General features: G+C 38.5%; 1 protein-coding gene across 3 annotated transcripts; it reads right to left on the bottom strand.

Moving 5' to 3' along the window:
- Window positions 1-95: 95 nt before the first annotated feature.
- GORASP2 (golgi reassembly stacking protein 2) lies at window positions 96-27,488 on the bottom strand. Of its 3 annotated transcripts, none has more exons than XM_079135050.1 (11): window positions 27,286-27,419; window positions 22,743-22,872; window positions 13,933-14,013; window positions 12,638-12,841; window positions 12,075-12,161; window positions 10,739-10,869; window positions 10,457-10,589; window positions 8,912-9,035; window positions 4,176-4,262; window positions 2,806-2,916; window positions 96-1,237 (listed from the first exon to the last, which is right to left on the bottom strand). In XM_079135050.1, exons 4-11 carry the CDS (start codon window positions 12,779-12,781, stop codon window positions 885-887), a joined length of 1,170 nt encoding a protein of 389 aa, XP_078991176.1. In that variant the 5' UTR covers window positions 12,782-12,841; window positions 13,933-14,013; window positions 22,743-22,872; window positions 27,286-27,419; the 3' UTR covers window positions 96-884. The 3 variants fall into 3 exon arrangements, with proteins under 3 accessions (XP_078991176.1, XP_078991175.1, XP_078991174.1); XM_079135049.1 differs by lacking the exon at window positions 22,743-22,872 and adding an exon at window positions 26,539-26,705 and having other exon boundaries at window positions 27,286-27,408; XM_079135048.1 differs by lacking the exon at window positions 22,743-22,872 and having other exon boundaries at window positions 27,286-27,488.
- Between the last annotated feature and the right edge of the window lie 386 nt (window positions 27,489-27,874).

Raw genomic sequence — 27,874 nt, 5'->3', positions numbered from 1 at the left:
CATAAATCATAAACAATTAAAGACCTGGGACATATTGGAGAATAACACATGACACGCATGGCAACTGAGTTGCAATTTAAATGTAACACAGGAAGAAAAGTAAAATTACAGTAATTTATTGCTATATCTCTGCTTCCCCAGTATAGCTATATTATAAGTAGCCACAAAGTGCCACCTTCTGGTTTAAAACTGTGCAACATCTCCTTTATTTCTCTTTAAATGCCATCTTAACGGTGGATGTAGAAAGCAACAGCAGCAGTTACAAAATGTTGTCTGAGTAATTCTGAGAGCTCAAAACAAGGATCTGTGTACAGGCTGAATAAAAAGATGTTCAATTAATAGTGCACACTGTGTAACTTTAACAAACATCTCCGACTGGAATTTCTGTGTAAACCTTAGTAGAGATGTGACTCACTGAGACCAAAAGTAAAGTTATCTTTTCCTTCTACAATTTAGTGAGGTGGTTTGCATTCTCCCAAGGATTTACAAAGTACAAGAAATGTGTGTGAGCACTAGGCATAAAATATTCCATTTTCTTACAGAAGGAGCAGTAGGGGGCAGGGAACCCAGTGGACACCTTGCCACCTCCTTTTCCAAAGATGTACACCCCAGAATGGCAGTGGATGCCTGGCTGCAAGCCACCCTTATGACTTTTTGGTTGTTTGAAATAGAAGCACTTTCTAACATTACCCTCCCTGGCCCGTGAGCCCCACCCCAACTTGGCAGGATACAAACCCACGTCCGCTTGCTTAGTTTTCCCCTTAGAATTATTTACAGGACACCTACAGATACGGTACAAACTAGTATGAAATTAATGATAGTTTGCATTTCCAGATATGCTCCCGTGGTTAAATAAATACACCACGCCAATTCTGAAGACAGGATCAGAGTGAAGGTGACTCAGAAGTGTTTGCATCCGTGACTGTAACTGCAGAAACAGGCTTCTCACTGGCTGGGGTGGAGTCGCTGATTCTGTCCTCAACAGTGGCAGGGGCCTTGGAGGTGGGGGACGTCGCATCCACAGTGAGTGAGGGGATAGCATCTGCCTTTGCAGTAGTCGTGACAGGGTCAGAAGATGGGCTGCTGGTGGGTGGGAGGGAAGACAGCAGCTCCCCTGAGCTGGCTGCAGGAGAGCCCTCGGTGACCAAAGGGAATGACGGGAGGAAGTCGGATGGCATGGGGAGAGGTGCAATGCCAGGTAAGTTTCGGGGAGGCAGGGAAGGAAGAGGTGGCAAACCTAGGACAAAAAGGCACAGATCACATATCCTTCCAGCACTCAGAGAGCAGCTTTCATCATCAGGTGACTGCCTTTATCTGCATCTCATTAGGAATGCGGAAGCTGAGGACAGAACAGAAATCACAACTTCTGCTTATCTCTAGCTGGAGGCCATGACAGAGTTACATACATCTTGCAGCAGCAGGAGCAGCTGGCCTTGGGCAGAGGTTCCCAGGCTTCTAGGCTCCAGGTGACTCAGTCCAGCACTGAGGAAAATAGGTTGAGGGGAGGCGGTTACGACGTTAGCCACCTACGGGCAATGCAGCTACACTGGATGTGGGAGAGGAGGACTCCTGCTCCCTGAGCCAAGACGCAGGCTGCGTTACACCTTTCTGTGGTTAGAACCAGGATGAAGAAATGCAGGAGCCACCCTCCTGCGAAGCTGTGGAAAGCAGGGGCTTGGAGGGCAGCCCCTCTCCTAGCGTTGCCACAGGGACTCAGTGTCTTAGTAGCCCTGTGATTGATGACTACTGGTATTACTGTGGGTGGGTTCATTCTGAGGATTTTACAATGCAGAAAGCATGAAAGGAGTATTACAGAAACAAAGGCAGGCTGTCAAACATATGCTCAGGCTGACAGCTGGCTGGCACAACCCTTCTTGCTCTGACAACATGGAGCCTGTCAACATGGAGAGAGGGCAGAGGAAGAACCAGGAATACAGACCAAAAAGAAAAGCTGGAGGGGGTGCTAGGACAGTAAGTGGCAGTTTGAGTTTACTAGGACTTCCCCTGCACTGAAAACTAAGTGAGTTAAAGAACACACACAGGTGGTGAGAGCTACAGAGGGACAGTTATGCTTGAGGCAGAAACATGACAGTGACACTGAGCACAATGGTACAGTAAACTCCTTGGCATCTCTGAGGGGCCGCTTGGTCTTGCTCATCTGGGGAATCTTGGCTCTGACAGATGTATCGGTGCTGCTGCTCCATTTTCCCCCATGCACAAAATCTGAGCACGGTCACTCTGCATGTCTTAACTATCTTAACTATTTGCAGCTAAAATCTCTCAGGTTTTACTATAAAATATTTGTGAATAAAGGGGAATATTTATCAAACAACAAGTCCAGCTGGTTGAGCAGGTCTGATCATTTTACAGCCTGCACTGCACAATATAAGCAGCACTGCTCTCCTAATGGCTGCTGCCACAGATACGAAGAGAATAACAGGGATTCAGTCATCTCCACTGGGCAAACTGAACCCTCTTCACCAAACTCAGTGTGGCAATGTCACACTACGGCCCTTTATTTCTACCGCTGGCCTTTCTGGTGCCTGAGCTATCAGGATGCAGAGAGGGGAAAAAAGGTAGGGAGGCAGTAAGCCGAGGAATCACAAAGATATTCTTCTTTCCTTTTCTTCTTCTTCTTTTTTTTTTTTTTTAAAGCTTTTTAAATAAAAAAGATTAATTTTTATTCAAAGTAGCTGAAATTTGTTAAACCAATTTGCCTTTCCAGAAATAAACTGCACTAAGGACTGGCTTTCCTGAATAGTTATTTATTAGCAGGGTCCTAGGAGGGTAAGATGTGCAACATACCCGGATTCACGAGTTCTGGTAAGCCAACCCCTGGCAGGAGGTGTGGTGCGGGAAGGTTGAGGTTGGGGAGACTGGGGAGGTTAGGGAGTCCTGCTGGCAGAGGCATCAGACCTGAACAGAGTGGGGAAGAGAAGGAAAAGTAAATGTGGGGAAGGAAACGGATTCTTGTGTACTGAAAAATATATGACCCACTTCAAAGTGCAAATACCAGAGACTCACTAAATGTGTCAGTTTTGTCTAAAATATCAAACAAAAAAATCTCACTCAGCTGAAGTATATTTCTACCTAAGCCATTTAGATGGCTAAGTGGGTAAAAGTTAAAACAAATAACTTACACTCTTGAAACCCTGGAACAATAATGGCAACAATGGCTTTAGTGCCTGAGAGAGAGGCTGATTTATTCCAGTCACTACAGGAGTAAATGGAACTGAATTTTTCTTTGGTGAGGTTCACAGTCTCTCTGGTTTTCTTTTTTATTCTGAGATGATTTCAGACTCATAGTTGCAAAAGTAGTAACAATAGTTTTACACAAACCTACCACCCCAACTCCCCAAGTTAACCTGGCAGCCAATGAACCATCTTCACTCTGTGTGTACAAACTTGGTTCCTGACTTAATAGTATAACGACAGCCAGGTGGGGTGTCCCAAGCTGTAATTCCAGAAAATTGGGAGACTGAGGCAAGAGGATCTCAAATTCAAGGCCAGCCTCAGCAACTGAGACCATGTCTCAAATAAAAAGGGCTGGGGACGTGGCTCAGTGGTAAAGTGCTTGCCTAGCATACATGAGGAGTTGTGTTCCAGGACCAAACAAACAAACAAACAAAACGCATAACAACTCTAACTGTGTAATTAAAGGCCCTCACAATCAAAGTACACTTAATCACTGAAATAATATTTCATTGTTTCAGCTAGATAAAGGGACTTGCTCTTCACTGGCAATGCTAAGAGAAAAACAGAAAGATTTAATGTTAGAGCTACTGAAGACCCAAAGAACATCCCCTTCCAGGATATTCACATGAACAACTATCACAAAGTGCTAACTGCACTGTGGGATGGGGGGGGGTGGGTGGTAGTTGGCTGGGGTAAGGAGCCCTGGGATAGATAGCTAACTAATGTCCGTTTCCTTGTCTGCTAAGGAAGAGGGGCCACTTTCTCTCCTTTACCACAAAGTTACTGCAGAGGTAAAATGATGATTAAAAGGCATAAGCAGGACTGAGGATGCAGCACTGTCTTAGCCTGTCTAGAATGTGAGCTCTTGGGTAATGAGGGTAGAGGGTGGAAGGGGGACAGGGAGAGGCCACCGCACAGGTGCAGGTTGTTTTCAGATGCAAATATTATCACCACATGCATCTCTAGGCCCTCTTGCTTACTTGGTAACGTAGTAGCTGGGTTCATTGGTGGCATAGAAGCGAGGGATTGGTTTACTTGTGGCGGCAACAATGGTACTGTTGGTACACCTAAAATAAAAGCATAATTAAAAAAAAAAATCTAACAAATTCCTCTGACAAAAGAATAAGCAGACTACAATAAGACATCCTTCAGCCCTTCCCCCCAACCACAGTCAGGTCTTCAGTCCCAATTTCTGGCTGTATCCCTCTGATGTACACTACCCTTCAGAGCTGAGCCACCTACTCTGTCCACAGCCCTTACAGAGATCTTAACCAAGGCCTGGTTAGGAGGGCAGAGGGCTGTATAACCTGCCTCCAGTCAAATTCTGGACAGAGGTGTGCATGGAACTTATACAGTGTAGGATTAGCAAACTGTCTTAGAAATTTGGAAATGAGACCAAGGAGTCTAGTCATAATTTCTACTGCTCTTCTGAACTAAGAGGCCCTATAAACCTGGGGTTGCTGGGGCCCTGTGCCCTGAGAAACAGTGAATGCTGATCTGTGAAACAGGACAAATGACACAGAAGCCCAAGAGAAAGAAAAGAGCACACGAACCTCCAGAGGTGGAGAGAATGACTTGTTCCCAAATCTCCACTTCCTTTGACCTTAAGTTCCATGACACTCTTGTGCAGTCTAACAAGTTCCCTATCTGTACTGATGGTGGCTTGAGGAGGTTATATTCTCCATATACAAGACACCTTCAGGGCACAGCTAATAAAGATTTGTCTATTGCTGGTTACCACCTACTCAAGTAGGAGGTTTTCTGATATTAAAGCAATGTTAATACAAATTGTACATCCTTTAATTTGAAATTCCCATATCTGAAACTTTCTGAAAGTCAGCATGATGTCACAGGTAGAAAATTCCACACCTGACCTCATATGATGAGTGCAAGTCAAAATGCAGATGCACTAAAATTATAATAAAATGAACTTCAGGGTATGTGTATAAAGTGTATATGAAACATACATGAATTCTTAGTTTAGATCTGGGTTCCATCCCTAAGATATTTCATTGTATTTACGCAAATAAGCATTTCTGGTTCCAAGCATTTCTTATAAGGATGCTCAACTTGTACTGCACACAGACTCTCAGACTCTAGATTTTGTTTAACAAATATAATAGCAGGAATGAATTGTGCTTGAAAGTATGAACTGACCATATTCGAGTCATATTTTATTAATTCATTTAATCTATTTTTCTGCAGAAATTGGTGGCATGCAAATGAAAAAAGAAAAATGCCTAGTACTGGCCAGGGCTCCAATGGACCCCATTCTACTTAATTTTACTCACATGTTGGAAAGTGTTCTTTATTCTGTACCAAATTATTAGAAACAGTGTGCTCTGCTAAGTGGCCCATTATAATAACAGTGCTATAATTATTTTGTATTTCTGTCTGTAAATCTTGTGAAGAAAATGAAAACAGCCTGGATTTGCTTGCAACTTCCCTCTATTTCCTAATAACATCTTTCACATAAGTTTCTTTTCATTTTTAAAGGGTAGATACATTGTCTCAAAAATAACAGACTGAATCTTAGCCAGGAATTTTTAATCTGGGTCCATTGAATAGGCATCATAGGTGTATAAAGCTCCTAAAACCACACACAACAGTTTTTGGGAAGAGAGATCTTTGCTTTTATCAGAATCTTCAAGGGGCTGGATGGATGGTTGGTGTGTTCATTCATACAAGTTTTAGGAGGCACCCACTGTATTTCAGCCATTGTTCTAGGTACTGAGGCACTTTACAGCATGAAGAAACTGAAATCACAACTTTCAGCAGGTTTATATTCTAACCAGGAACAGGAAAAGAAATGGAGGCAGACAGCAAACAAGTAAAATCCACAACATGCAAAATGGCAATAAGTACTCTGAAGAAAAATCAAGCAAGGAAGGGGGACAGGAGTGTGAAGGGAGTGGGTATTAAAACAAAGCCACACCAACTAATGCTATTTTGAAATGCCTTCATTTATTCTCTGAATAAATGAGAGAGAGAGAGTAGGAGAGAAGGAACTCAAAATACCTTCACTTTCTAGAAATTTCATAATCTAAAAACTCGCAAATCCTTAAAAATTTTTTTTATAATACACTTTATATCTCCATAGTTACTTTTGGGCTATTTTACAAGTAATACAATGAAGAGTGAAGATGGAAAAATAAATGTCAAAACAAACTTTCTCACGTCATGATGCTAGAACATTTTAGTCTTTTTAAACTGATTTACTCAAAAAATAAAAATGTCAATTTCTTTCAGTCTCTTGTGAACAATTATTCTTTCACTTATGTTTCTGTCTTTAATATTCAAAAAGACATTCCTCTGCAGTGTTAAAAGCCAGGGATCTCAGTTCATGTGCATGTAAGACTATATTAAGTACAACTATAATTTGGTGAGGGAAGATTTAAAATGTTAGAGAAAAACTTGAAAAGAGGTATCAGCTCTCTCCTACATCAGAAGAGTAGTCATATGGCATCTGGTACATTCTTACTCTAGAACAGGTAAGAGATATTCAACAACAGAATAAAAGTAACTCAATGCACCTTTACCTTCTTGTTCAGGAATGAACTAGAAGGTCATCTGATGGGATGTTAAAAAAAACATAATATCACGAAAAGAAGTCACTCAGTATTTGAATGCAATAAACTCAAAGATCACTTATGACTGTGTCTATGATTAGATATTGATGACATTAATATTTGATGTCACCTAGGAAATGTTCTAAAACTGGGCTGTGGTAATGACTGCACAGCTCTATAAATGTACTGAAAATCACTGAGCTGTACACTTATGGTCAGTTAATTTTATGGTCTACAAATTATATCTCAGTAAAACTGGAAAAGAAACTAGCAAAAAAGGGGTGGGAGGTATGTCAACATACTGATGACTGGGGAAGCTAGGTAATGGGGTTCATTGTATTACTTCAACATTTTTGTTTATGTTTGAAAATTAAAAAACTTTTTTGGTATGGGGGATTGAACAATTGAACACAGGGGTGCTAAACCACTGAGCAACATTCCCAGCCCCATTCACCTTTTATTTTGAAACAGGCTTTAACTAACTTAGTGAGGCTGGCTTTGAATTTGCAATCCTCCTGCCTCAGCCACTCTGAAGCACTGGGATCACAGAGTGTGTGCCACCATGCCTGGCTAGATCTGCACACATTAAATTTCATCTGGAAAAATCTATCTTTGGAAAATAAAACCAAGACTCTGAAAAGTGCTAGGGTTTGAACCTAGGGGACCAAATCCAGATACCAACTGTTCACGTGATTATTGCTTCTTGGTGGGCTGTTTGAAGTCCACTCTGGAACAGGGTGGAATATAAGCAAAGCTTGAATACAAATATTTAAAAGAGCTCAAGAACAAAATTATGAATAATATTATATAAACTATTTCATCATATGTACTGAGATATAACTAACCATGTCAGTATTTCATTCATTTACTCAACATTTACTGAGTACATGAAATAACTCTTGGTATTATAAAGAATACTAGAAAACAGGAGATCAGAAAAAGGAAAGAAAAAATTAAAATCTATCAATATACTAAGAACTGTATCAACACTTAGTAATTTCGCTCCCAGGTAACTAACCAACAGGGAACATTTGTCAATGTAAAAACTAGTACATAGATGTAGTGCTATTCATAAAAGCCAAAAAGTACCAACATCCTAAATATCCCCACAACTAATGAATAAATAAAGAAAAGATGGTACAGCCACACAATAAAATATTATTTAGCAATAAAAAAGAATGAAACATTCATACGTGAAATGACACTGATGAGCCTTGAAAACATTTGCTACATGAAATATGCTAGTCACAAAAGACCATGCATGGTAATGATGTGTCCAGATTAGGCAAATCCACAGAGACAGACAATAGACTTGTAGTTGCCTAGGCCTGGAGGGCTCAGGAGATCTAGCAGTGACTGAGGTTGGGAACAGGGTTTCGTTTATGGCAGTATTCTAAAATTAACTGAGGTGCTGGTTGTACAACCATGCAAATATACTAAAAAACACCCATTTTAAATGGGTGAACCATATATATGGTATGAGAATTCTATCTTGTTAAGTTGTTAAAACAACGAGCCAGGTGTGGTGGCGCATGCCTGTAATCCCAGCGGCTCAGTAAGCAGAGGCAGGAGGATCTTGAGTTCAAAGCCAGCCCTGGCAAAAGCGAGGTGCTAAGCAACTCAGTGAGATCCCGTCTCTAAATAAAATACAAAATACGGCTGGGGATGTAGCTCAGTTGGTCAAGTGCCCCTGAGTTCAATCCTTGTTACCAAAACAACAACAAGCCCCCAAAACTAAAAAGTACTGTATCAGAAAGAATAAGGAATAAAGGAGGGAATGGGCATATATCCCCTGAGCAAGACTGAATCACTAAGAAGAAACAATATCCTGCTCTCACTTTTGCACCCCCGTGCCTACAACCTAGGAAATGGGCCAACACCTCAGGTAAATAAAACAATCAGACAGGACTGAAAGGTAGGGTCCTGACTGCAAGTTGAAAATCTAAAACAAGCCCAGGGTCTCAACTATGCAGAGAAGAGGCTGAAATGCTGGCTATGTGTGTGTAGGCATGGTGATTTAGTGTATTTATGTAGACAGGACCATGTTTACTGTTTTCAAGGCATATTGGCATTAATTTTTAAAATCTTATGCATGAATATCATGTAAGACAAAGCAGACTGAAAACAGAATATGTCTTTCTGCGTACCTGTACTGAGGACATTGCTGACAGCTGGTGGAGCTGAGCTAATAGAAAGTCCAGAGAGACCCTGTTCAATTCCTGTAGTTCCTGGTGGTGACAAAGATGGGGGATTGACAGAAGACAGCTGGACCTTCCAAAAAAGGGGAAAAAAGAAAATTACTTAAGTTTGTTTAAAAGAATATGTAAACACTGGCTCTCACCTGCCTTACAGATACACATCTGGATCACATGTAGCTGTCCAAAGTTTTACCTGGGACTTCTGCCATTGGATGCTCCTTCCTAATTTGGACACACCCAGGGACTACGCGCCGATATGCATATGCGCCATCCCGTCACTTCCCTTCTCTGAACACATGGCTTCTAGTTCTAGGTACACATACTGGCCTAGCTATCTCCATAATAGGAGATTTTACTCTTTTCCTTCTTAGTCACTGGAAATCATTTTGTTCAACTCTTAAACACACTGCTTTCCTCTGTGAATTCTCAGGTTTTTTTAATTTTTAATTTTTATTGCTCATGGAAGAAATCAGCAAGAAGTCTTAATACCTTAACATGCTTCTTAAAGTTTCTCAGGATTTCTAACTCCCTGAATCCACTTAATCTTTTCTCATCAATGAGTTAAAGTGGTCCTGGATCTCTACCTTTTGGGGGAGGCTAGTCCGTATGAACACTACAGACGGGTGGTGTAACTTCCAAACACTCCAACTTCTGCCAGCTCTGGTGCCCCTTGCTGCATTCCAACAGCCTGTATTCTGACTCTTTCCCTAGCTGCTATTTCACACCCTGGTCTACTCAGACCAACCTTAGAGGTTCACCTGTGACCAAAAACACTGATTAGGGAGTGAGAGAGATGGTGGTGGGGCTGGGATGTGTCATTAAACTGACTCTGGCCTTGAGCCCATGCGGGAGTGGGGTGAGAAGAGGTGAAGATTTTTGATAGCTTCACTTCCTCTAGAACTAGGGATGGCCAATTTGTACCATAAAATGACAGTGGCAGCAGACTGGTCTTTAAAAATCCTACATACCTGCTCAAATACCTAGCTCTCCTTGCTTATCAATCAAGTTTCCTTAAATAGCGAGTACCAGTGAGGCTCCCTTAACCCCCACCACTCACTTGGTGTGTTTCTCCCCACTCTTCAGGACATCCTTCTACTCCTCTCACCTGCCTTCTCTGCAGCACCTTCCTGGCTGACCACACCCCTTTACTTGAGGCTTCTTCTCCCTTTGGCTTCCTCCTGAGCATCCTCTGATTCCTTTTCTCAATCCATTCAGATTTTCAAGATTTTAACTTTAGTCCTTTGATCTAGGCAGGCCCAATCTCTCAACAATTATCAACTAGTTTGAATTACCCTATCTTTGTTGATGTTCCCAAATCTGTACTTCTTTCTTAACCTTCATTACCATACTCCACAAGGACCTCAAATTCAACATGCTGATCAATACTTAATTCATCATCTGCAGTATCTCAACTGGCGCTACCACCATATGCATTGACACACTTTGTTTTGGTGTACACATTATCATCTATTCAGGTAATAATGTTATCTTTACCTCTGTAAACCCATCTTTAAGAGGAGTAATAGGTGAACCGGTCATTTGTCCTGGAAGAGAAATTTTCTTTCCTTCTTCAAATGGGCGTGTAGGTATTCGATGCAAATAACCATATCCAATGCCACATCCTAGGCTATAAAAACATTTTTTTTTTCTTAAAGTCACTGCTATCAATCACAGTTTACATTTTTTTTGAGGTTTCAAAATATAAAACAAACACACAAATTTTCATCCTTTTAAATAAAATCATCTTGTCATAACAATCTAAAAAAATGACCTTACCTGCCTTCTCCACCCCATGCAGAATTTGGTGTAATAATCACTTCTCGACAATTATCAGTGTCTGTGTTGTACACATAAAGCTTCAGTGGTTTTGCTTCATGTGTTTCAATAAGGCTGAACAGATCTTCGGACTGCAAAAGCATCACAGGAGAAAAAAGTTTTTAAGGTACTATATTTCAAATCAGTTGCTCTCAAATCTGACTACTATCACAATCACCTGGGAAACATTCTTAAAAAAAAAAAAAAAAAAAACAAACAGATTCTGGGCTCTGCCCCAGACACTGAAATCATTTCTTAAAACTAATATGCCAAGAAAGATTTAACTCAATATACAATTCAACATATCATCTCAAGAAAGGCCTATTAGATGTAAGGCTTGAGTCCTGTTCCACAGACCTAGTCAGTATTCTTATTTGAACTCCTCTATCCTCAAGTTCTACATATTTTCCTTTAACTCTCCATTATTAAAACCTGATTAGCAGGGGTGCAGCAGTGTACACCTGTAAGCCCAGAGACCTGGGAGGCTTAGGCAGGAGGATTGCAAGCTTAAGGCCCTGTCTCAAAATAAAAAAATTAAAAGGGCTGGGGATGTAGCTCAGTGGTAAGATGCCCCTGGGTTTAACCCTTAGTATAAAAACAAACAAGTGAACAAAACAAACACCCCCCCCCCCCAAACCCTGGTTATTCTGGCACCTTATTTTTTCTCATTTTGAATTAGTAATATATACTAATGTTAGTTAATGGATGAAGAAAAGGACCTAATACACCTGAGCTAATTCTGTAACCTTAAAGAGCAAAAAGGAGATGCCCCCAGCTGCAAGAGGGAAAAAGAGCAAAAGTGGAATTGAAAATGAAACCAGTGACTAAAATGAGGATTTGATTTAATTTTAAGGTATGTAAGAAATTTTTGAATATCATATACATAAAATCTGTACAACTACCAAAAGGTATGTGTTTTTCCTTACAGCTATACCTAATAAGACACCTCCCAGACGTTCCATCTAACACCCAAAGGCATAAGTATCTTGATGAGCAAAGAACAAAATTTTCACTCTGAGTGGAAAGCATGCAAACATCCTTCTGAACCCACAAATGAATGAGAAGGTGTTGGAAGATAATCTTCATTAACAAACACATTAGGGCTGGGGGTGTAGCTCAGTGACAGAGTGCTTGCCTAGCACATGTAAGACTCTGGGTTCAATCCTCAGCACCACATAAAAATAAACAAATAAAATAAAGGTATTATGTCCATCTACAACTAAGGAAAACAAATTAAAAAAATTAAACAACAAAAAAAATCCCCACAAAAAACCACAAACACGAACACATTAATTACCTCATTCATGACCATATCTGCTCCAATAATATAATCACTGTGCGGTCTAAGACCTGCCAGTGCTGCAGGAGAATTTGATTCTACTTCCTAGGATGACATGAAAACAACCCCAAAATTAATACATATAAAATAATCTTCCAAAGTTTTATAGTCACTATTTTTAATTATAGTGATTTAAAAACATCCTAGAAATCTATCTATCCTATTGGAAATAATGTTAGAAGTCAGAAACTAGAATATATGCATTTAAAATTTCAAGACTAAAAGTACATAATATTTTTCAAATATTTAAAACATTTCTATAGCTTTCTGCTTTAATGTATCTTATTCTAATGGATAAATCATTAGAAAAAGAGTTCTTAGGTTTTGATATTTGTATCTCTTTGAGTTTTTTAAAAAAATCAATCTATATTTAAATAGCAATAAATGCTGATTTTCAGAAACTAAAAGCAGCCTAATGATAATGCCTTCAATGATCTCCCCAAACTGGAGACAATCACTGTTACAAACACCTTTTTATGCTGCTTGTTGCACTGCAGGTAACAGTTCATGGTCATACTTACCAACACATGCCAAACATTTTCATTTGCCCCGTCAAAGCTGCAGAATCGAATGCTCACTCCCAACAAGCCCTGGCCACCCCACATGTTGCTTGGTGTGACCGAGGTCTCTCGCAGCTCCAGGGTCTTGCTGCTATAGATGAGCATTTTGACAGGTTTTTCAACATTTGCTTTTAGTAGGTCCTTAAGAGTGTCATTATCTTTATTCTGCGAACACATAGAAATCACATTTTTTTAATAAATAAAAATTTAATGTAACTATTCTTAGTGTAAGTATCTCATAACCTTCAAAAAGTAATATCAAATCAATATATCATTTATATTATAAAGGCAAAAGTTTCATTAACATTCAAATATTCCTCCATACACAAAATATCAAGAAATCAAGATAACTCTTATGTTAGCAACATCTTCAAACTGACCTTTTTTCTAGTAGTTGAGTATGGATTATGGAATTTTCACCTCAACATTATTTAGAGTGATCAAGTGATTCAGTGATTAAAAACAAAATATGCCATAATCAGTCAGACTACTAACACAATTACAATGACTTTGTTGTTAAAATCTAAAATGTTTTCTGTGGTTAAAGTTTAATTTTGAACTTTGCTTCTAAATATATACTTTATTATTTATTAGGAGCTGGAAGGAAAAGAAAATGGAAACAGAATGTTAAATATTTCATTACATAAATGAATAAAGGCCATTATGTCAGAAATGGTGGTAAGTAATGAACAAAACCTTAAGACTGTTAGGAACAAATAAACTAATCAAGTATCTATTGTCATAAGATTCCTTTGCTGAGAGGATATAATTTTCTTCCTGTAGGGCTTTATTATGGGTAAATTAAAAACAATTTATAAAAAAGTAGTTTTAATTCTGTACTTTTGGAGAACATTTTATGTTCTAATAAAATTATTTATGTCATGAAATTTAGCCCCAAGGAAACTGACAAGTGACATTTTACTAATCCATTTGCCAACAATCTATAAAAGGCTACCATCTTTAAAAATGATCCTTTTTATCTTAATTTTTTCTTTCTGCTTATAAAAATCGAACATTTAACATATAAAGTAAAAGACTCCAGTGATTCTACTCCCCTAAGGTAATCACTGGGGTGTGAAGCACAGTATAGATCTGACATTTTAAAGTTTAATAACCTGTGATTAGTTCTAAAAACTAGCATGATACTCAACATAATATAAATAATTAATAAACATCCATCCCAGATAATCTGAAAAATTCCATTTTTGAAAGATCACAAAGTACCATAGACAAAACTAACAAAAAGCTGAACTTACTAATCTTGAACCATTAATAGAAACAATAAAGTCAAAGAAAGGCTCTAGTCCCGCTCTATGTCCTGGGGAATTTTCTTGTACCTATAAAAATAAAACACAGAAACATGTAAAGCTTAATTCAAAATTGTAAACTAAATTTCAAAAACAAATCCCTCCCCCGCACCCACCACTACCATACCAGGGATTGAACCTAGGGGCACTCAACTACTGAGCCACATCTCCAGCCCTATTTTGTATTTTATTTAGAGACAGACAGGGTCTGTCTCTAAAGAGGCTTAGCATCTCGCCATTGCTGAGGCTGGCCTTGAACTCTTGATCCTTCTGCCTCAACCCCCCGAGCTGCTGGGATTATAGACATATGCCACTGCACTTGGCAATAGCTATCTTTTTTTTTAGTAAAAATAGATTAATTTCATTAATAGTGAAATACAAGTACATGCTAGTTCTTTCATTTCTTCATTTCTCTCTGCTTTCAGTTCTCTAAATTCTACCCACTTTTTTTTTGGGGGGGGGGCAGGTATTGGGGATTGAACTCAGGGGCACTTTACCAATGAGCCACATTCCCAACCCTATTTTGTATTTTATTTAGAGACAAGGTCTCACTGAGTTGCTTAGAGCCTCACTTTTGCTGAGGTTGCTTTAAACTCCTGATCGTCCTGCCCCAGCCTCCTGAGTTGCTGGGATTACATGCATGCACGACTGCTCCTGGAGACTAAACTCTACCCACTTTTTAAGTTTATCTCCTATATGAGGTTGCCCCTTTACAGCTCTATTTCCACACTACTTTCTCCTTTTTCCGGAGGGAGATGCCATTCCTCCAGCAACTAGCAAACAATCACTACAACTGAGCAAAATAATTCAAGCACTTATTCCTTGCAAGGGACCTAGCAAGGGACCATTCAGCTTCAACACTAATAAAGAAACAATGTCAAGATAGTCATCCGCTGAGAAATAGGTGAGAAGAGAAAAGGGAGAGGAGAGATGGACACACAGATCCTCTAATCAGAGACCAAAGAGGCTAGGGCTAAAATCTCCATTTTAGAGAATCTCCATTTGAGAATATAAGGAGAAAGTCTGAAATGAATTAAAATTGATTATCACATTTTCTAAATTTACAGTAATATTAGTAGCTAGTAATAGAAATATGATCAATATAATCAAAATGCAAATACAATCAACTTTATATTTCCTTTTCTAAAATATTTTCATAATGGTCTAAAGGATTTTTACTTTGACACCTGTTATTATGTACTGACTTATTATGTACTGTCAAAACTATCATACAAAAGCAAAAAGTCTGCACCAATGTTTGTAGGTTGATTTTCTGTAATAGTCCACACATTAACAGTCAATTCTGAGGCTATGCAAATAAAAGGTATGTAAAACTGTAGCTACACAGTAACATATCATTTTAATGCTTTCAAAATGGAACACAGATTGTTCCCAGATATATTCTTCTAATGCCAATGTCAATCAGAATTGTTCATTAGTTCCTGGATTGGTGTTACCTTTTATCTATTTACTTTAAGCCAAACCATATTATCATTGTCTGTAAGGAAGAAAAACTAGATTTTCTTTCTCTTTGGCCACAGTAAACAGTAAATAAAGATGGTTCAATATTTACTAAAACTGTTTGATCTTGCATTATGTACATTTCCTGCAAATTTAGAACTAAGTTCTTTTTATAATTAAATATCAAAGGAGTTCATTATTTATATTGTTTTCTTAAGTGAAAGCTATTTTCTATTCTATGTATTATCAAATAAAATGTCTAGGACCCAAAGGAACAAACAAAATTCCCTGCCCGTGCAAATGGCAACTCTGAAAGGTAAAATGGTAGCTGCCTGGAACTATAAGAAAATTGAGGTCAAGTCACTATTACCTGGGAGTCAGCTCTACCAGGCATGAAATGACTGGCCATTAGGTGGCTCTCAGAAGGGAAACACCTCAGGTATGAAAAGGTATAGATCTCTAGGGTCCTCCAAGTGGAGTTTCTCATTTAACAGGGTCCATGTCTAGTCATCTGGTTATCTAATCATCTAATCTCATGTTTCCAATGATCACTAATAGCATTTTACCTAGAATGTAACCAGTTCATTGATCAATTTTGGACTTCTCCACTGAGCCTGCCAAGTTAATCTTTTTGTTACAACACTTTTGTAATGTCATCACTGACTTAGAAAGTTGACCTTACAAAATGATTCTTATCAAGCCACCTTCTGAGTATAAAGTTTAAACTATTTGTCTGAAATGGAAAGTTTTCAGGATCAGGTATACCTCTGATAACTCAAAAAGGATCCAGTAGTTAAGTGTGAATTCTAAAATAAATAATCCTTTCCAAAATTCTATTTTTCCATTTCATTTAATATAAACATTGATTTCCTGTTTCTAATGGACCTTGACATTAATTTCTTCCCCAAATTTATTTACATCATTTGTAAATAAGTAGGTATCTTAATTACTGCTAGGAAACCAGCAGAGGGAGCCCTAGAAAATGATCTCTTTGATGCTAACTACATTTGAAGGAAATTTCCCACATTTCATAGTATGAAAAATAAGATCTACAATACAGCAACTAAACATCTACACAGGAAAGCTTCTCTTGCAATATTATCCACTGACAAGAATCTCTTAGACACCACATCTCTCTAGCATCAGATTACTACTTCAATAACTTCTTGTCTCCTGTAAGATTTCTTGATTGTTAATTTATCTTCTGCTTTCTTCAATCCATTTTAATTAAAAAGTTTACACACATATTTGGCTCCTTAGGTCATTTAACACTTATAATTGAGCCAAACACCATAGCAATTTAAAATGAACAGGTTCAATTTGAAAATTTAATAATTAAGACATTATAGTTAAAAAAAAATCTAAACAGTGAAAACATAAAAGTTCAGAGCATTCTGACTTGGTTTCAAGCTGTGGTTCTGCTCACTTAGCTATATAAGCTTGGGGAAGTTTAACATGCCTCTCTGGTCCTCAATTTCTCATTAGCAAATAAGGGATAATGTTATCTACTTCACAAGAATGCAGTAAAAATTCAACAAGCAAAAATTTGAAATGCCTGTCTCTAGCCTACAACAGGAGCCCTATAAATCTTACGGTCATCCCCTTGACTCTGCAAACACTGAGGGTAAATATCTGTAACCAATCAATACCTGGATGTTGGATTATTTCTCCAACCATCTATCTTACTCCTTTAAAAAAGAAAACAAAAAATAACTTTTATTCAACTGGTAAGAGGAGACAATTTTTTAAAAAGTTACCTCTCAAAAATCAATTCAGATAGGTGGCTGATCTAAAGGTACAAGGGAAAACCATAACATTTTTAGAGAAAAACACAAAAGAATATCTGAGAACTTTAACTATGCAAAGACTTCTTAACACTGACAAAAAAGTACTGTCAACCAAATAAACTCAAGAACTATACTAAGTTCTCAAGAACTCAAGAATTACACTAAACTAAGATCTTCTGGTTCATCAAAAGGTGGTACATAATGAAAGTGAAAAGACAGGTATCTAACAAAGGATAGGTATCCAGAGCAAATTTTGAACTCCTGAAAATCCTTAAGAAAATAGATAGTAAAACCACAACGGATACCACTTCTCATTCGCTAGAAGGGCAAAAATAATAAAGATAATAACAAGTGTTAGCAAGGATGTGGAGAAAATGGAACTGTCATACACTGCTGGTGGAAATGTAAAATGGTACAGCCACTGTGGAAAGTAGTTTGGCAGTTCCTCAAAATATTAAACACAAAATTATTGTATGACCCAACAATTCTACTCCTAGGTATACAACTGAGAGAAATGAAAATACATGTCTACATAGAAACTTGTACACAAATTGCATATGCATAAAAATAGCCAAAAAGTAGAAACAGCCCAAATGTCACTCAACTGATGAATGCATAAATAAAATGTGGTATATCCATAAAAAGGAATGAAGTACTGAGGCACTGAATTTTAAATTTCATTTAATTTTAATTAATTAAAGTTTAAAAAGTCACATGAAGCTGAAGGCTCCTGTACTGGACTGAACAAGTCTACATGATAAATACATGATTTGTATTTCAACATAGCGTTAACTGACGGACATAATGACAAATAAGATACAGAAGAGGCTGGAAGTTTAGTTCAATAGTAGAGCACTGACCTAGCATGCACCAGGCCCTGGGATTGATCCCCAACACCAAAACAAAACAAAAAAAGTCACAAAGGGGTTAAATTATACTTTCCACCTATTCATGATACTGGGGGAAATGTAATATACTTTAAACACAGATTTTAAAGAAGCCAGAGTGAACAGTTACATACTGTTTTGACTCCACATATATGACATTCTAGAAAAGGGAAAACCAGGGAGACAGTAAAAAGATCAGTGGTTGCCTGAGGTGAAATTTGCTAGATATTTTTTAACTCCTCAACAAGCAAAAATGAACTGCTTATGATGAGACTGCACAGTAAAGGGGACTCCCTATTACATGAAAAGAAATTAGCACCAATGGTTAGAAGCTGAGTTTCTGAACCACTACTTTTCAGAAATAATCCCTAATGTGGTGCCATTTAACTACCAGGTAGTTTGAATAAGTTCTGAAATTAGTGTGTCAAACACAAGACAGAGAAACAACAAAACAAATGTCATAATAGACAAAACTTAAAAAATTTATGACAAAATGAGGATCAGTATTTTTCATGACATAGTAGTATGAACTGGTTGCAAAAAGAAAAAATTTCTTTGAAAAACTATCCTACAAGATACTATTAACCTTTTGTCCAATCAAGTTCCAGGTAATAAAAGCAATTAAACTTTGACTTTCCCCTCATCTTTTGATCCTAGATCATTAAAGTTTTACAAGATTCAGACTTAAAAAAAGTTCTGTTTACAGACCTTGTTGTTCTTTATTGGTTGCTTTCTAGAGACATATCCATCTTTTTTCTAGGATTAACACTTCAAATAATATTATTCTAAACTCAGTTTCAGATATTTTGCATCAACCTTTTTTCTCTCTGTCAATTTTTCAATTAGAAGAGGGAGGGAAGGGCTGCAGAGGAGAAGGGAAGAAAAATTTGGTGGAGTAGATTAGACATTCTCCTAAATGCACTGGTCTATTTATTTATGTATTTCCAGCTGAGGTATACAGAGCTGCTACTGGTAACAAAGATGGAAAACCACAAGGTTACTTTCTGAACACAGGAGGTTAAGTGGAATGCACTGTCTTCTTTTCATTACTGCACCATACAGTCCTCATAAGATGGACATATATTCCTTTGAATGACTTTGACTTCCATCAATTCCTTTATCTTAGTTTAATACCAACACTCTCGCTTTTGCATCATCTTTAAAAACAGTAGAAATGCTGAGACTAAAAAATAACACACTTAGGTGAATAGTTCACTCACTCACATGTGTAAATAGTCACATTATATGTGCATGTGCTCAGGTGATTAAAATGATGGGAGAAGATTTGCAAATGTGATGTAATAAAAATAAATCCTAAATCCTTCACAGTTATAAAAGTCATTTTGGGGGGATATGGCTAATCTACAACTGCATATGGGCAAGATTCCATTTTGAGTCTTGACACAAATGTGCAGTAAATACTTTTGCAATAGATTAGAAGAGTTCAAGCCTTATACATTAAGACATTCTTCTCAAACCTTCTTCCACAATAACTTAAAGGCCCTATGACATAATTTCTAACATGTAAAGCAATTTGAAATAAAAATTTAAGCTGGGTTGGTGGTGCACACCTATAGTCCCAGTCACCCAGGAGGTTGACGCAAGAGGATCACTTGAGCCCATGAGTTCCAACATAAGAGAATATGCCACTAAAAACAAACAAAACAAACAAACAAACAAAAACAAAACAAACTACTTATGGCAACTAAAAGAAAATAAACTGGTCTTCACATATACCAGCTTCCTAGAAAAGATCTGAACATTAGGAAAATAATGTTGAAGGAAATTGAAGTCTACTCCAAAAGAAGCCACTCTCTCAACCAGTCTCTCATTTTATTTTCTTCAAATATCCATTTAGGCACCTGTTTCTTAGGGAAAGAAAACTTGCTGTGTGACTTTGGACAAATTCTATTAATTTTTCTGTGTTCCTTTTCTTACTATAAAATGAGGAGGCTGACTAGGATGGTATATAAGATTGAATGATTCACCATGAAAAATACATCACTAAGCTATCTATAGATTCTACATTGAAAAAGATCAAATGTAGTAAGATCATTTAATGACAGAGACTCAGTTATTTTAATGAATGTGCACAGTAACACTGAAGTAAAGTAGTGAGGAGGATACTAGCACCCACCTATATTTTAAAAACCAGGCTTACAGTGGCACATACCTATAAACCCAGAAATTTGGGAGGCCAAGGAAGAGGACAGCAAGTTCAAAGCCAGTCTCAGCAACTTAGGCCCTAAGCAACTTAGTGAGAACCTGACTCAAAAATTAAAAAAAGGACTGAGCATGTGGTTCAGTGGTTGAGCACTTCTGGGTTTGATCCCTCTTACCAAAAACAACAAAACAAAACCGACAATTTCCTTAAAAATGAGGATCCTTAACGTTTAACAGGCAATATATGTTTGTGCTTTGGTGATTTGACCCAAAACTTATCTTTTAAATAGCAGCAAAGAATATGATTAGGTATAAGAATAAAAGGTAGCCGGTGAATGATTAAATGGAAATACTACTAAAAATATTTACAACTAGTGTACTTTAACTAGCAATGCCATTGCAGTAGTGGTTCTCAATGAATGACACAATAATACAAATGCTAGTAATAAAGGTATCAGCTAACATTTATTGAATCTTCATCATATTACAGATTATATGCTAAATGTTTTACAAGGAATATTTCATTTGATCTAAAGAATACCCACTGAGGTAGACAGTACTATTTTAATAGATTTAACAGTGTTCAAGTGTTTTCAAATATTTTCATATGTAATATCTAATGTGGATTTTAGTGAAAAAGGTGGAAGAGGCATTACTATTATCTCTATTTTTCAGATAAAATGACTGAATTCAAGATAAAAAGATAAGTTCAAACAAGTTCATGGAAAGTTGCTCAAGGAAAACACAATGAAGTGAAGAAATGGGGGCTAGAATTCAGCTCCCAAGTGCAGTCTATGGTGGTGTACTATTAAGTCCACAAGATGACATGGTCCTTATTTCTGCAAATGTGCTTGAATGATCTCTCATTGGTGCTAAAAAAGGGGAGAGAGAGAGAGAACAAAAGCCCAGCATCATTTTTCTCATGCTGTAATAAATTTATCTGTGATTCCAAGAGGGAAGGCTGCAGTCTCTAAGTAACTATTTTGATTGAGTATGTCATTTTAGAAAACAAGCCATCATATTGGATAATCATACTTCCCCAGGCAATTTACCAAAGCATATACCAAACCTTCACAAATATTTCTTCCAGTTTAGACTCTTAATAATTTATTAGTGAATCAATCAAAATAATATATTTTTTCCAGTAGAATATTAAGGGCAACAAAATAAATGTACTGATGTTAATGGTCATTCTCAGCTCAATTCTTATGAAAATTTCATAAAAAGCCCTGTTAGTGTCTGGCCCAGAAGATAGCAGAACCAGCCCTGTGTACTCTACTGCTAACTGAAACCATAATTAAAGGAAAATGTCCTCAAATAAGGATTCTCAGGATGATAGCTCAGGCATTAAAACACACTTCATCATATAAAATGAAGTGTGGGGCTGGGGTTGTAGCTCAGTGGTAGAGTGCCTGCCTAGCATGTGTGAAGCACTGGGTTCAATTCTCAGCACCACACACAAATAAATAAATAAATGTCTACTGACAACTAAAAAATATTATTTAAAAAATGAAGTGTATATAAGCAACATGACATTGATTTATTCATGGCCTATCAATATAGAGGAAAGTTTATGTTCAATGATACGATTTATTTTTTTCAATGATATAATTTCCCAAAGTGTCCAAAAGTTCACATATATTGTATTCCAAGGCCTTAATAAAAATATTTTGATTCCTACATTTGAACGTAAATTCAAAGAACGTTTATGAGTTAAAGAACTTCTTGGACTTCTCTATTAATTTTGGGAAGCTGGACAACCTAAAATAACTGAAGTGTTTTCTTTTTATGTATTGTTTTCAGAATGGATGAGAAGGGAGCTATAGTGAGATTTTTGTTTTTCAAAAGAGGGTATAAATTTAAAAAGTTTGAGAAACACTGCTTTAGAAAAATGAAAAATTATGCCTATCAAATATTAGGAATTAAATTTTTTCAAAGTAAGTATTAAATTGAAGTTCCACTGCAGCAGGATTTCAGTAGATTAGAGAGGCACCATATAAAAAGAGCAGTTCCATTTGACAGTACATATGATTGAGGTGTTTCTTTTTATCTTTTTTGGTACTGGGGGTTGAATCCAGTGAGGGGCTTTATTACAGTGTTACGACCAAGTGTAACAGGTGCCCAGGCTGGCCTTGAACATGTGATTCTCCTGCCTCAGTTTCCCAAGTAGCTGGATTTACAGGTGTGTACCACTGTACCCAGATAGGTATTCTGTTTTCTATAAAAATAATTCCACCCGTAGCCATTTTGTCCTCTTAAGACAGCACCTAAATGCTGTTCAGTTTGCAACAAGTGACTCAGGGAATAACTGTCTGTTATTACACTGAAGACACACTGCATTTCAATGACCCTTCCTGTGAAACATCTATCACCTCGAAATCTCTTCTGGAGGAAATCATAAGGAAGAGTGCACATGACAGTCCCATATCCCCACACTGTATGAATGTGGGTTCCAAAATACCTTTAGGTGTCTGGTGCGGTGGTGCACGCCTGTAATCCCAGCAGCTCAGGAGGCTGAGACAGGAGGATCACAAGTTCAAAGTAAGTCTCAGCAACGGAGAGGCGCTAAGCAACTCAGTGAGACCCTGTCTCTAAATAAAATACGAAACAGGGCTGGGAATGTGGCTCAGCGGTAGAATGCCCCCAAGTTCAACATCTGGTACCAAAAAAAAAAAAAACCAAAACCACCACCAAAAAACCCCCCAAATACCCTTAGGTATCTTCCGTAGGTGCCTCACATGCAAAAAGGCCATAGGTTCCATCAACTCCTGGGCTTGGGGTGGGTGCTTGTTAGGCTCACTTGATAACTAACGGCAAATCTAAGCAAGAACTCTGTATTCAATAATTCAACTACAGGAGGTAACTTACAGTAACAAACAAAACCGAGGAGCCCTGACTTAACACTTTTCCTGCCTTGCATAAGGATTAGAGGACCTAAATAAAAATGGCATTCATGTTGAACGTGGAGTCTGACCCATTGTATAAGGGAAGCTGAAATATATTATTTTTTAAAGGTTTCAAAAAATGTTTTAAAAATTCGCAGTAGGAATCCACTTTTTAAAAATAACTTCCACAATTATACTTTTTATGACTATTCGAGTATTTCAAGATCATGGCAGAAATTCTAGAAAATATATTAGATTTAAAAGGAATATAAATATGTCACCATCCACCAATAATCCTTTTACTAGCCTCGTTTATTATCTTTCAGTTTTATTTTCCTGGGCAATGGAACGTACATGCACATACACAGGGTATTAATTTTAAACATTAATTTCCACAGAATGCACAGCATTGAAATCAGTGATTAAGACCTGATTTATGTAATAATAAATAAAGCTACTGGATGATTTACGTTGGAAAGCTAATATAACTTTTTACCATATTGTACTTGGACATGTCCATATCATTCAAAATCTACATAAAGCCCAGTTAAGGTACAAAGTTAGACAAAAGGGTTGGGGGGGGCTGGAGGACGGGAAAAAAAATGAAGAAAAAAACTTCAACAAAATTTACCTTTAGATAGTAGTTACATGTAATTTAGGGTTTTTATTGTACTTGCTGAATTTACCCAAATGTCTCTAATGACTAGAGAACCAGAAAACAATGTAGCCATTTACTAAAATGAAGAACCACATTATATAAACAAAACATTAATATTCAATAATTTTGGGAAAGGTGTATTTTAAGTGAAAACAAAAAGTAGGATTTCAGGATGTACATATGTGTACTTGTAATAGTAGAAGACTTGAAAACCAAATGTTCAACACCAGGAGGTGCTGCTTAACAAAATTATGGTAGGACAATAGAACACTATGGAGTATGTTGAAAGTATGAGACAAATCTCTATGTTAGATCTGCCAAGTTAGGTTACCAAGTGAGAAGATCAAGGTGAACATGAACAACAGTATGTCTCATGCATATGTTTCTAAATGTTACAAAAAGAAAAGAGGGGGAAAGATATTTTATATGCACAAAACACATTGGAAAGGTCACAAAGGAAACTGAACAGTGGTTACTTCTGGCATGAAGATGAGGAGTTGGGTATATAATAGGATCACAACCACATAGAAATACACATTAATATGGAAATATATAATAAAAAAGGAAAGTACACTCTCAAAGTAATTTCTGGATTCACTTCATGGTTGTTCCCTGAAGAGTTTTTTATATATATATATATATATATATGTATAAAAATATAATATATATAATATGTATATTGTAGATAGACACAATACCTACAATACCTTTATTTTTATACAGTGTGGAGAATCAAACCCAGTACCTCACACATGCTAGGCAAGTGCTCTACGGCTAAGCCACAACCCCAGCCCTCCTTAAAGATTTTTAAAGCAGAACCTAAAAGTAGATACTGAAAAACAAAGGAAAAAGGGGAAAGTTTACCAATTATAGGGACTCATGAAATAATAATAAAACAGCACTGGATATGGGTGTCACCACAAGAATTGTATTCAAACCTGTCACAAGTTTTTATTGCTAATAAGGAAATGGTCAGGGAATTGGTTATCCAAGAAAACTAACTGCTAATTAAATCAGTCTAGAACTCATTGAACATGCATGATTTTTAAACCCAAGATTGTCCTCCCATATTTACTTTGGTTTACAAGTTCAATAATCCAGCAGTGGAATGTTACCAACATACATTTAGCCAATACTAAATGTAAGGAAGACATTTTTACATGTTAAGATTTCACATAGTATTTTTTCCCCCTGAAAGCAAAGATAAGGATTCCAATTACAGGATTAGGGGCAGATGGGATTCTGACTCAAACACTCTCCTAAACTAGAAGATCAATCATTACTTATTTTTTGTTTGTTTTGTGGTGCTGGAGACTGAACCTAGGGCCTCACACATGCTAAGCAAATGTCTCCCTAGCCTTTTTTATGTTATTTTGAGACAGGGTCTTCTGAAATTGCATAGGCTGGCCTTGACATTGAGATTCTCCTGCCTCGGGCTCCCAAACAGTTGGGATTGTAGATATGCAGCACCATCCCCAACTCTATCATTACTATTTTAAAACTTCCCTTTAATAAAACTCTAACTAAGACAGGATCTCCATAAGTTGTTGAGGCTGGCTCTGTACTGGGGACCCTTCTGCCTCAACCTCTGGAGCTGCTGGGATTAGAGTAGTGTGCCTCTGTGCCCTGCTATCTTTCACAACATTTATGTTTCAAATGCAGATTGGTAACTAAGGTTGTCTGTAGTGTTTCTAAAAATTAGATTTGTAGGTTAATAACACACCTGCACTATTGAATATGTATGAACACAGATTTACTGAGGTGCACCTATATGAAGAACGCTCTTCAAACAACTGTTTTACATTGGAATATCATTAACAGAAGCCATTAAATTGGAGTCCTTTGATGTGTATGTCTTTCAGAGTATTTTCTACTCATTAACACTAATGTGTTTTACTGAGTTTCCCTGAGTATATATATTATAAAAATATAACAAATCCCCAAGGATTCATGGCCACCATCAGCTACTGTGAAAATTAGCTGGTAACTAGATTACATATCCCAGGGTAGATAACTCAATTCAGAATAGATAATGGAAAAGAACTGCCACTGATTTTCACTTCACGGCTGGGATCTGATGGTTCATACACATTCCCTATCAGTGGGCACCAGGGGTTTGGGTTAGCTGTAGGGAACAGGAAAGTGATACAGTTTATTTATAGATTTATAGAACCTATAAATAAACTGTATGTATAGATACAGTTTATTTATAGATTCCCTATTCTTTCTGGGGAAAAAAAAATCATCTATTTCTACCAAGAGTGTGACATCAAGAGAGATTTTGTTTTAGTGAAATGAATAGGCAACCAGACACAATAATCCTAAAGATCAGAAAGGTGACCTATCATTGCCCCACTACTCAGAGATCCGGGTAATTTAAGAATGTTATCTCACCTATAGCACAGGACCTGGGCCAGAAATGAAGGCAACAGCAGGAAGTGCATTTCTAAATGAAAATTCTCTTGCTTGTGAGTAGCTAATACATTGGGACACTACTGCATCCCTAAATGTCACTGCAGACTGGAATCATTCTGTTCACAGTTTATTATATTGCCACTCACACAGGTGTCACCGCACACAACCATTAATGCTACTTTAAAAGTTCCAGTTCCTAGTTCCAGGAGGAAAAGGCAGCGTTTTTTGTACAACTCAGGTCGTTCACTGGTAGATGTTTCTTTGCATCCTGGGGTCGGAGGTTGCTTTCCTTTACTTACCCAGATTATATGGAAAACATGCCTCCCCATTACTTCTTTTACCATTGCGGATCTAAACCTTACTCTCCAACATGCCCTCAGCAGCCTTAGAACTGAAGTTCCCCCTCCAGGAAATGTTGAAGGAGAGTGTTGAAAGGGTCAGGAATGACACAGGAAAGAAAAAGGTCCTGTCAAAAATCAAGTAAATTTAAATCCGTCAAAACTATTTGGGAGGCATTTAATTTGCCCTCTCGTGCCTAGTTGGGTCTTTCCGGATATGCAGACAGCGCCAAGGTGAATCGACGCCTGCCTTCGCATTCCCAGCCTCGACTGAGAGGTTTAGGATATCTTTTCTGGGAAACTCAAATGCTGTCTTCATCACCCCTTTTGGAGACGTTGCTCCCAAGATCTTCCAAACTTCGGAAGCTAAGAACTGGGGCCGGGGCGGGGGCGGGGGGCGGGCAAAGAAGGTCGTACGCAGGAAAAGGAGCCAAGGATGTCCCTCTCCAGAGCCGGCCCCTGGCCGAGTCACCCGCACCCTCCTCTGGCTCTGGCTGGTCCTCTCAGAGCCGCGGACCCCGTGCTTCAGGGAAGCTGGACGCCAGGGGCCTCCCGAATCAGCCTCGGCCCAGGCAGCACCCGCGGTAGCCGCTCCTCGGCGGGATCGGGCCTGGCTGCTCCGGGAGGGGGCCGATCGGGGCCTCCGCCTCCCCGCGGCCCGGCCCCGCCTCCAGCCCGCCGCTCCCGGGCCGCCGTCGGAGCCCTTACCCGCAGGACGTGGTAGCCTTCCGTGCCTCCGCCTGGGATCTCGACGCTTTGCGAGGAGCCCATGGCGGCGGGCGATCGGTGAGGACGAGACGGACTTCGCGCTGCTCCCCGCCCCCCGCGTACCGCCCGCTCCGCTCCTCCGCGTAGCACTTGGGACGTGGCACTCGCTGCCGCCCGAGAGCCGGGCCGCACTGCCCGCCGGGAGATTGTCGCCGAGGCAGCCGGGGCCGCTAAGACGCCGCAGACAGCGCCACCTGCCGGGAGTCACCAGAAGGGGCCTGAGATCAACCAGCAGGGAGGGAGAGCGGGGAGGAGACTATTTGTCCTCGCGAGAAAACAGTTCCTCCAGCGCGACACCTTACTATAGGGCCCTGGGTTGGACAAGATTCATCTAGGCGCTTTCTCACTTGCCCGAAAGAACAGTCGCCTGGTTGCAGCTCCCCCTGGTGGTCAGTGACAGGGTAAGGGCTACTGCAGGAAAGAAAAAGCGAATGCAAAACTCAAGGAGCTCCTTACTGTTTGGGTGCCCAGGTCTTGTCTCAGATTGTACAGCTGAGGGTAATACAGAGTGACTTCTGTAGGCTGACTA

This window comes from Sciurus vulgaris (genome assembly GCF_902686455.1).
Source record: "Sciurus vulgaris genome assembly, chromosome: 3".
Lineage (NCBI taxonomy): Eukaryota > Metazoa > Chordata > Mammalia > Rodentia > Sciuridae > Sciurus > Sciurus vulgaris.
Note: the sequence above shows the minus strand (reverse complement) of the source record. Positions and strands in the feature narration are given on the sequence as shown.

Bases quoted from the DNA above. Each gene is read 5' to 3' on its own strand.
- GORASP2 (XM_079135048.1), bottom strand. From the start codon at position 27,348: ATGGGCTCCTCGCAAAGCGTCGAGATCCCAGGCGGAGGCACGGAAGGC. The intron at 14,014-27,285 runs GTAAGGGCTCCG...TTATTTTTATAG, and splicing joins AAGGCTACCACGTCCTGCGG to GTACAAGAAAATTCCCCAGG. The intron at 2,917-4,175 runs GTAAGCAAGAGG...CACTCTGTTCAG, and splicing joins CCCAGCTACTACGTTACCAA to GTCTGATGCCTCTGCCAGCA.